The sequence below is a fragment of the Mandrillus leucophaeus genome, unplaced genomic scaffold (genome assembly GCF_000951045.1).
Source record: "Mandrillus leucophaeus isolate KB7577 unplaced genomic scaffold, Mleu.le_1.0 Scaffold148, whole genome shotgun sequence".
In the NCBI taxonomy this organism is placed as follows: Eukaryota; Metazoa; Chordata; class Mammalia; order Primates; family Cercopithecidae; genus Mandrillus; species Mandrillus leucophaeus.
This window is the reverse complement of record NW_012101454.1, coordinates 4,851,686-4,861,707: the sequence shown is the minus strand read 5'-3', so window position 1 is coordinate 4,861,707 and position 10,022 is coordinate 4,851,686. Positions and strand designations below refer to the sequence as shown.

At 35.9% G+C, this 10,022-nt stretch overlaps 1 protein-coding gene across 1 annotated transcript in view; it reads left to right on the top strand.

Annotated features, from left to right (window-relative positions):
- The first annotated feature begins 4,382 nt into the window (after positions 1-4,382).
- Positions 4,383-10,022, top strand: part of COL28A1 (collagen, type XXVIII, alpha 1) — a 198,752-nt gene continuing 193,112 nt past the window's right edge. Inside the window, exons 1-3 of the mRNA XM_011974720.1 lie at positions 4,383-4,456; positions 7,288-7,445; positions 8,288-8,844. Of these exons, the coding sequence (XP_011830110.1) occupies positions 7,325-7,445; positions 8,288-8,844 (678 nt within the window). The 5' untranslated portion in view covers positions 4,383-4,456; positions 7,288-7,324. The remainder of the gene's footprint in view (positions 4,457-7,287; positions 7,446-8,287; positions 8,845-10,022) is intronic.

Genomic DNA, 10,022 nt, shown 5'->3' with positions numbered 1-10,022 from the left:
AAAACTGCTCTATCCACTGACGAAAGAAAATAATTAAAGAAAAATATTGAACATTCAAACCTATGCTAGGACTAGATCAATCTACTTTCAGATATTTCCTAGAAAAAAAATTGTAACATTTTCCAGATGGCACTTTGGTTTTTTTTTTTTTTTGGTCTAAAATAATTGCACTTAGTAAGGAATAAACAACATGGGAAGATGAAATATTAATATTGAAGAAACATTTTAGAGAAAGAGATTAATAGTCATAAGACAGGGAATTTAGCCCGTCACTATAGCCTACAAGGCACTGTGTGTTGCAGATGTGACACAATTATTCAAGCTGGGGATTGAATGACAAATAATGAAGCAAGAGATCTTAGGGAGTAAACAATATAAAATATAATTGAGTCCATGTTGCTGTACACCAAAACTGCTCTAAACCATAAAGTTTATTAAATAATAGTAACAATTGAAAAATAGTAGAGGAAATGTGGATCAACTCAATCAGAATTTGGTGAGGGAATAGGGACTGAAGTCACGCTGTTCCAAATTTAAGCAATGCCACATCCTATATTTTATTACCAATGATAATTTTTATTTTCTCATTGTCTTTGAATGCTTTTAATCTTTCCCTTTGTTGACAAATAAGACCAATACAGTTTTGGTGTTTGCTGTGGTTTGGATATTTGCCCCCTCCAAACCTTGTGTTGAAATTTCGTCCTCACTGTTGGAAGTGGGGCCTGATGGGAAACGTTTGGGTCATGTGGGTGGAGCCCTTATGAATGACTTGGTGCCATCCCTGTGGTAATGAGTGTGTTCTCCTGTATTAGTTCCTGGGGAAGCTGATTGTTTAAAAGAGTCTGACACCTCGCTCCCTGCTCTCTTGCTCCCTCTCTTACCATATGATCTTCTCACACTGGCCCTCTTTCACCTTTTGCCATGAGTAGAAGCAGTCAACGGCCCTCACCAGAAGCAGATGCTGGTGTCATGCTTCTTGCACAGTCTGCAGAATTGTAAGCCAAATAAACCTCTTTTCTTTATAGATTACTCAGCCTTAGGTATTCCTTTATAGCAACACAAAATGGACTAAGGCAGTATTCCTCTATTTACTGATGAAGGAGTTGAGAGAATGACTTAGTCATATTCTGGGTCCAAGGATAACGAATCCCAGAAATTTCAGAGCTTTGGGGCAAGTGTTAGAAATTCTACTATATCAACTTTTCTACTGACAAAAGGAAGAAAGAAAAAGAAAGAAAGAAAAGAAAAGGAAAAGAAAAGAAAAGAAAAGAAAAAAAAAGGAAAGGACCTTCAAGAACAAATTTCTTTAAAGAGGTACGAAGGTCATTCATTTCTTCCTTGTTAGTTGGTAATTTTTTTTTCCACTCTAGATCAGCAGTGTGGGAGGTGGCTAAAATAGGGAGAAGCTTGTGAAACTATACTATGCCTTAATCTTGGTCGAAATGTATAACTTTGATTTGTTATCAACCTTTTTTTTTTTATTTCTATGACTTCATGCAGATAAAATTCTCTGAAATATGTAAGTCTTAGCAGACTTGTCTCTTTTTAAATGATTCTAGGACCCCAAAATACCATCACCACTGAAATTAAGATGTTGGCACTGGTACTAGAATCAATAGACACAATGCAGATCCTACTATGGTAGCATATTTAAAGAATTTGAAAAAGTTGAAAAAAGATTTTCATCTAGCAGAGCTTTGGAGAAGAGCAATTTATTGTATCATAGACCTCAAGTGATTGATAAACACTAAAAATTACTTCTAATAATCATTCATTTCACAAATATGAGTGCTTACTCTGGGCTATTTATAGTAGTAACAATGAAAATAGTATGCTATATTTCTTCTAGAAAGACTTTACTACAAAATAACTGTCAGAAGGGCATGGGCTCCACGTTGCCTTTTTCTAGTCATTAGGGTTATCCATGTTCTCTTATTTGGTCTGCTGTGTGTCCAATAGCATACTAATTCAAGACCATCTGTTGGGATTAGGATTGCAGTGGCGCATTGTTTCTCTGGGTGCAAAACTAATTGCCTTTTTAGACTGACAAAACTGAAGATTTTATTTTGCATAATCTTCCCAATCAACTTAGTGCTGATTTTCACGCTCGGGAATGAAAGGTGGCAAATCTTTGGTTTGAGTTACCCTATTTAATGTTGGAGAAAGGGAATGGATGAGTAACCTGGACTCCAACCTCCTACCAACTTTAATCAAAACAGCTCCAAAGCAGAAGGGCTTTAGTCCATTTCCCCCATCCAGGTATCACTTGTTTGCTTCTTAGTGGCATTATTATTCTGCATGTTGTTAACCTGCCTCAGCAAAAAGAGAGTTGACCTGAAAAGATGCTACTTCCTTGTCTCTTAATTCTCATCTCACAAAAGTAAAAAGTGTGATTAACACCCACAGGCTACCAAGTAAATACATGGTTGTTCGCTAGGAAATTCCACTGTTACTTCTGCATTATACCCACTGTTTCTTCTTTCTGTTACCAAAGCCTCATGAAACTGCCTCAGTTCCTCAAAACCTGTTTTGTGAGGAGGAGACAGTGAAACACAAACATTCACATGGATACTTAATGACACAGTAGTTGTTATAAGTGAGGCTCACAGGTCTTAAAAGCCTGAGTTAAAAGTTCATTTTGCCATTCTCTAGTTTTAGTATGACAGTGGACAAGTTACGGAACCTCTCTCTGCCTCCATCTTGGAAAAATTTGAATTCTTACAACTTCTACTATAAGTACAAGGGGTTCTGGAATAATGTTTTGTTCAATGTCATTTTGTTATAACATTGGATGAGAGAAAAAAAATCAATTCCTGGACCAGGCTGACTGTGTGCAGTTGACATGTTTTCCCCATGTCTGTGTGGGTTTTCTCCAGGTCCTGGGGTTTCCTCCCACATCCCAAAGCTCTGCCCACTAGGTGCATTGGTGTGTCTACATGGGTCCCTGTCTGAGAGAGTGGGTGGGTGTATGAGTGCCCTGTGACAGGATTGCATCTTGTCCAGGGCTGTTTCCTGCCTTGCACCCTCAGCTGCTGGGACAGGATCTGGTCAACCATGACCCTGAACTGGAATATGGAGGTAAACAGTTATCTTGTTTTTATCAATCTTTCATAAATGTATGTATGGCTTAGATTTATTCCAATGTTTAATATTAGAGTTGTTTTGAGTCTTTATTTAGAGGTTTAGTGATATTTTTGTAACTAGAAATATGCCATAGGAGCTTAACTCTTATTTATATCAATTAGCTCATGGGAAAATTGGCTTCATTATCTATTGTTTCACTTTATGTCACAGTTTCCAAGCACCTACGGAAGATGTTAAGTGAGGACTGTGGTTGTGCTTGTGAAGGACTAAATGAGGTAATGGGTGTGAAGCACTCAGGACAGTGCCTAGCACCTGGTAAGTGTCCATGAATTGGAGGCTATTATTGCTATAATAAGGAAATTCATACACATTAAAATGCCTAAGAAAGTTCATTTTAAATAATCGTAACATGAACGTTTATATTGCTTTCTCGGATGATCTTGCTATTCTCTATTTCAGAGGAAGTCCATGGAGAAGCCTGCCTGTTAGTTGTCTAGGGGTCAAGTGGCTTCTTGGCAGTACATATTACACTGATAAACATTGACTTAATATGGGCTGTAACCACAAGGTAGAAAATAGGGAAAAAGACAGTGGAAAAACCACAGTGACCTCCTCTCCTAGACAGAGACCAAAATATTAACCGCTGTAAACCTCTCATGTTACAGTTTGAACACATCTTAATAAATGATTAAATCCACTCTCTCATTTCGTAAGTGGGAAACTGAAGCCCCCATAAGAGTTAGGGGCAGAACTGTGACTGTACTCAGAACTCTTTCCTTGTATATTATATATACCTTTTATTACAAAAAATTTCAAAAATCACAGAAATACATAGACTAGAACAATGCACACCTACGTACTCATCATTCAGCTTTAATAACAATCAAACTGTTACCTCTCTTGAAAAAACAGCTTTGAATCTGAGTCTGTTGTCATTTATACTCCTTCACAGAGATGTTCAGAAACAGTATCTTAGAGCACATCCCCCAGGCAAAGAAATGTAGCAATAAAAAGAGAAGGACATAGCATGAGAAAAAAGGCAGGCTGTCAACCAATGCCTAAAATGTAGAAAGTTCTCTCAAGTTGTTTTTACAATAGTCTGGAAAACACAGTCTCATTCTGAAAGACACTGTTCCTTTAAATTGCTTACTGATCCCACCCAGATCTTGCACCCTGGCCAAATGCCTGACCATTCTTGCTTTAACTTAGTCGAATAAACATGAATAAAAGACTGCAAAAGATCCTAAAGCAAAGACTTTTGTTTCCCACAGAACAGAACAATATCAAATAGCTAACTTCACCCCCTACTACAGTCCTTGCTGTTGGCATTTACTCAACTAGTCTTTAATTCCTGTTTGACAAACTTAATAAGGTAAGACATAACGGATTTATTTTAGTCACTTGAAATCAGATAGGACCATCAAGGAACTGTGGAAGACTAAATGACTTACATACTTATTAGGTGAAGAAAGCTTGTCAAAAGTCTGTGTTCTCTGCAATTACTTCAAATCAATTATTAGAAAAATATTAACATTGTTAAAATGTAGAAATTTAAAATTTAAAGTTATTTTGAAATTGATTTTTAACTTACAGTCTTCTAAATTGTTTTATAATGATGTTAATATATTTTAGGACATCTTTTTCTCAATTTGGAACAGGGTTTACAATTTAGAATTAGTTATAGAATACTTTACAACTTGGCTAATTTGTCAATTTGAATGAAGTCTTTATTCAATCATTTTATATTTGTGTAGAAACTGAGATGCAAACATTGTAACTAAAGTTGGTGAACTCTGCTATAAGATCATTTTATTTTTGAAAAATTATAAAAAATAAAGTATCTTGGATTTATTTATTGATCCTGATATTTACCCCAAATAAATTTTAGGCCAAAAGTAAAAATACGGTATTTGATTACAAATTATGATTGTTTCTGCATTTATAAAATTTAACCTATAGTAAACACAGAGGTTCACATTTCCTTCACTTAACTAATGGCACTGTTTTTTTCTGAAACCTATTTTGCTTGTATGTGACATCAGAAAGAGAGAAAGGTGAGAAAGAGGCAAAATAAAACATGGTAAAAAGTGATAAGAAATGAGTGGGCTCTCAAGATGCCAAATTAATAAAGGAGAAAGATATTTCAGGGAAGCAGTAGAACTAACAAACTAGAGAAACAAAACTAGAGAGGTATGAAAATGTCCTCTGGCTACAATAGGGAAACAGAAAGAAATAACAAGACTTTGGTTTGGGAGCGCTAGATTAAAAATGTCAGAGTGAATGATAATAAAATATGATATATTGTGATTATTGTCAATGGAAAAGTTATGTTTGTGAATATCGTATATACAGGGGTCAGATACGAATTCATGATTATATGCTAAGAAAACAGTAACAGCAGGTGCTTAGTTTTGGGAAAAGATAAATCTTTATTTAAAGCCAGTATTTCTAAAACCTTACATGAACGGTTTTGAAGAGTTGCTTGATTATGTTGCTTATAAAATCTTGCTCAGTTCTCAATGGAATTCAATTCTCAGTCTCTTGTTTCCAGGACTTCTGAGATGTTCCTTACGGTATGAACTCAACCAAAGACAAAACTCATATGTAATACCATGGCCATGGTGTTATTCCCTTTCCCCTTTGAAAATGCAGTAAGAACTGTGTTTTTCATATAGCCTTATCTTTACACTAACCTTCAGATTTAAAGTTGTACATCATTTAATTTTTTTCCTTGCTTAGCAAAGGGATAACTTGAGGAGAGACGGCCTTTGTGTGTTCTGTTTCCTTAGCACACTTCTTGGTTTTGTTTTGTTTTGTTTTTAATACCCAGCTCTCTTTACATTTTGGTATACATTGTCTGAGGATCAGTTGGCATTTGGCCAATTGCTACCCAAGATGTTTGATCATACCTATCTGAAGTTCTTTTAATAAACTTCCAGCTGGATGATGCTATGTGAGGAGCAGACTGTGGCATGAAGCCATCCATTGGTCCTCTTCTAACCCAACAGTTTTGTTTCCCTTTGGGGTTTATCCATCTGGCATGTATGAAAAAAGTCAGTCTCCATCTCACTCCTCACTGCCTTTGCATATATTTCCACCCTCTATTCAGAGTCTGGAAAAATCGTGCTCATGATTTCCTAGATTCTTATCCCCTAAAGGCAAGGTGCCAAAGAAGGAAAATGTGATTCCTTTTCCAGAACTCCTGAAGTCAATATAGTTTCAGCAGGCAAGCATTTTTAAGCCATACTAAATATTGATTTGAAATAAGCTTTCTCGTTGCCATTCTCTTGGGTATACTGAGGCAGCAGCACATGAGTCTTCTCCTCCCAGGGAAATCTGTGAGTTTAAGAGCCATTTGGTGTGTGGCTAGGCATATTGACTGATGAAGACTGAGGATTTTAATACAGAATTAGATTTTTCATTGTTAATCTACCCAGAAAAATAGTTTCACAGGGCTATTCAGAGGGGGTGCTTCTTGGCTTTAAGTCCTGTTTCTGTTCATTAGTTCTTTTAGCCATCCCTGGAAGAAAAGTGTTGCTTTTAAGCAAATCTATTATTTTTGCTCTCATATTCTTTTGATTCATTGGATATGCAGCTTTGAACCCCTGGTGGAGACAAAGTTTCCAAAGGTAGGGTAGAAAAGAGAAATGGGGTTCTATGGAAACAGAAGGGCAATTTAATTTTTACTTTGACCTCTGAACTCACTGAAGTTATGTGTGTAGTATTAAGCCTGAAAGGGTGGTGATTATCTACAATTCTACAAAATACTAGATTTCTCAGGAATCAGTTATAATGAAAGTGAATGAAATGACTATATAGCAATCTGAATTCACCCTGAGGAATTTGGAAATGTCAAAGCAGACCCTGTGACTGAACCACAGTACTCATACAGAGTGGGATTGAAATGTTTTTAAATGGCTCTCCCAACTCTATGCTCCTCATAATACAATGGAGAATTAAGAATACTTAAATATAGTTCTTTGAATATGTAGAAACAGTCACTAATAAATGTTTGGTCATGGTGCCATGATTTATTTGGATTTAAATCTTTTAAAATCTCAATGTGAATATTTTTCTAGAAATATGAATGAAAACCTCTTTTTTCCCAGTCACATGACAGTTTTCAACTCTGCTAGCTTGAAATTTTAAAATAACAAACACCATATTTTATTAAAGTATTTGTAACTGACTTTTCTATTAAAGGTGCTACAAGGCAGATGATTTTTCACCATCTACCATAATGTGGAACAGATATTTTGTCTTCTGTACCCTGCTTTCAGCGTTTATGAGTCAAACAGTATCCGGACAAAGAAAGAAAGGACCAAAGCCAAATTTGCTTGCAAGGAAAAGTGATGTCCAGGGTAAAAATAAATGTGTTTGTTTTTAAGTTTAGCCTGTTAAAAATACTTTTGTGAATTTTTCTAAATAGTATTTGATATAAATAGCAAGCCATATACATGTAAACATGTGGTAGTCTACTTTGATAAAATTATATGATGCTAATATACCTGACATACTTATAGCACATCAGAATTTTTAATAAGAGCACTTGTGCACCTATTATCTCATTTGAGCCTCACAGTAACCTTGTAAAATAGGCAGGATGGAGATTACCACTCATAGTGTAGATAAAAAAAATTGAGGTCTTAAGAGGTTGAGTGGCATACTCAAGGCCATAGACAAATTAACTAGTGAGATACAGAGCTAGGATTTAAACTTAAGTTGTGTTTAAGTTAGGTTTCTTCCCCACTTACTCTTGGTACAAGGGGTATAGTCATTTTCTACCTTGATTTCACGAAAGTTAAAAAAAAATAGGGACTCACCAATATGACACAACCTGAGAATTAGAGTATCATTTACTTCTAGACAGCTATGCTCAGTGTTAGTTGGATTTTTAAAATATGATGCATCTTGACTTCCCATTTCCTCCCACTTTCAGCAGGTTTAACATTGAAAAGACGCTCAGAATATATGATATCTTATTTATTTTAATTTGCATGATTTTACAAGGAGAAAATAATTTATAAACTTAGACATTTAGTTTTTTACAATTTAAGCTTTCTGTCCAACATGTCTCTCTTACTCTCCTCACGCTGCTCTCAACACCAAACAATATACAACACACCACTTCAGGGCTTTCCTTACGCAAATTTCTTTCATGATATGAATAATTATTTTGCCTAACCTGTTTACTCTGTTTCAGGCTCCATTTGTTTCATAGATATTGTCTTCATCGTGGACAGCTCTGAAAGTTCTAAAATTGTCCTCTTTGATAAACAGAAAGATTTTGTGGATAGCTTGAGTGACAAGATTTTCCAATTGACTCCTGGTGGCTCCTTGGAATATGACATCAAACTGGCAGCACTTCAGTTTAGCAGCTCTGTCCAAATTGATCCACCTTTTTCTTCTTGGAAGGACCTGGAGACATTTAAGCAGAAGGTTAAGTCTATGAATTTAATAGGGCAAGGTACCTTCTCTTATTATGCCATCTCCAATGCCACTAGGCTACTTAAGAGAGAAGGGCGTAAGGATGGTGTGAAAGTGGCTTTGCTGATGACTGATGGCATTGACCATCCAAAGAATCCAGATGTTCAAAGTATTTCTGAAGATGCCAGAATTTCAGGAATATCATTTATTACCATTGGACTTTCTACAGTAGTCAATGAAGCCAAACTTCGTCTGATTTCTGGGGATTCATCCAGCGAACCCCCTTTACTGTTGAGTGATCCAACACTTGCAGATAAAATTCAAGATCGCCTGGTAGGTACCTAATGGGTTGGTATACAGTTATCAACATAATATTGACATATTTGTTGTAAATTCCATAAGAAGAGAAACTGGGTCAAAAAGATGGAGAAAATGAGAATTCACCTTGAAAACAGAAAGAAGAATCATTCTGAAGTGTCACTCCACTTTCTTGGCAGTTTACTCCAGATAATCTGGAAAACCTCCAGGCTAATTCCCTGGAATTGCATTCTTAACTTTATTGCTAGCTGATGCTGAGGATTTTGGAAGGGGTTACTTTCCAATCATATACCTTAGGCTCCTGTTTATACAGCCTACAATCATGAACATTGCTGACTTATATTCAGGTTGTTTTCAACTTGTGGTGTTAGGCTATATTTGTACTAAGTTGGTCTTTTCCCATTCCATGTCTATACAGGTATTTTTGACATAATTTTGACATTCTCTCTTACTCTTCTAAATGAGTATTTTTGACTCTGTCTCACCTATCGTTATATTATGCTACTCAAAGTTCATAGACTTCCAATTTTTAAAATTACCTCCTTGTTTCTTAGATGTTCACAAGCCCATCCAATTTAAAATCATCTGCAACCTGCAGTCAAGCAACAGTTTCTACCATCAAATCAATAAGTCCCACTTGATTGGTCTGGTCAGTTTTTCTTTGTTTGTTGCTCAGCTGTGTGTAAAAGCCTTTCCTTGCTGCCTTGTAAAACACACGGCACCATAATCAACAGGAAATCCCTCTTCGCAATGTATCTCAAGGAGAAAACTCCTAGAGATAAATTGGTTGATTGGCTGAATGTTAAAAATTGATTTTCTTAAAAACTTGGATTTCTTTTATTTCCTGAGAAAGGAAGGCAAAAGTGTCCTTTATGTGTCCTTTATGTACTGAGCGTTTCGTATAGCTGTTTTCTACAGCTTGCATAGAAAACTCAGGCTCTATTTCAGAGACTGTTTTGCTCCTTTTGTCTTATCCGTCGATCCTTTTCTCAACATTACTCTTACCTTTTAACTCCCTGTTGTTTTCAGTATAAGATCTGAGGTTTTCTTACCTAAATAATAGCTCTTATGTATTGAGTACTCTCTCTGTATTAGGCATTTTCCTGCGCACTTTATATATTTTATTTTGTTCAATGTTTGCCACAATCTTATGATGTAGGTACTGTTATTATACCCATTTTGTAGTTGAAAAT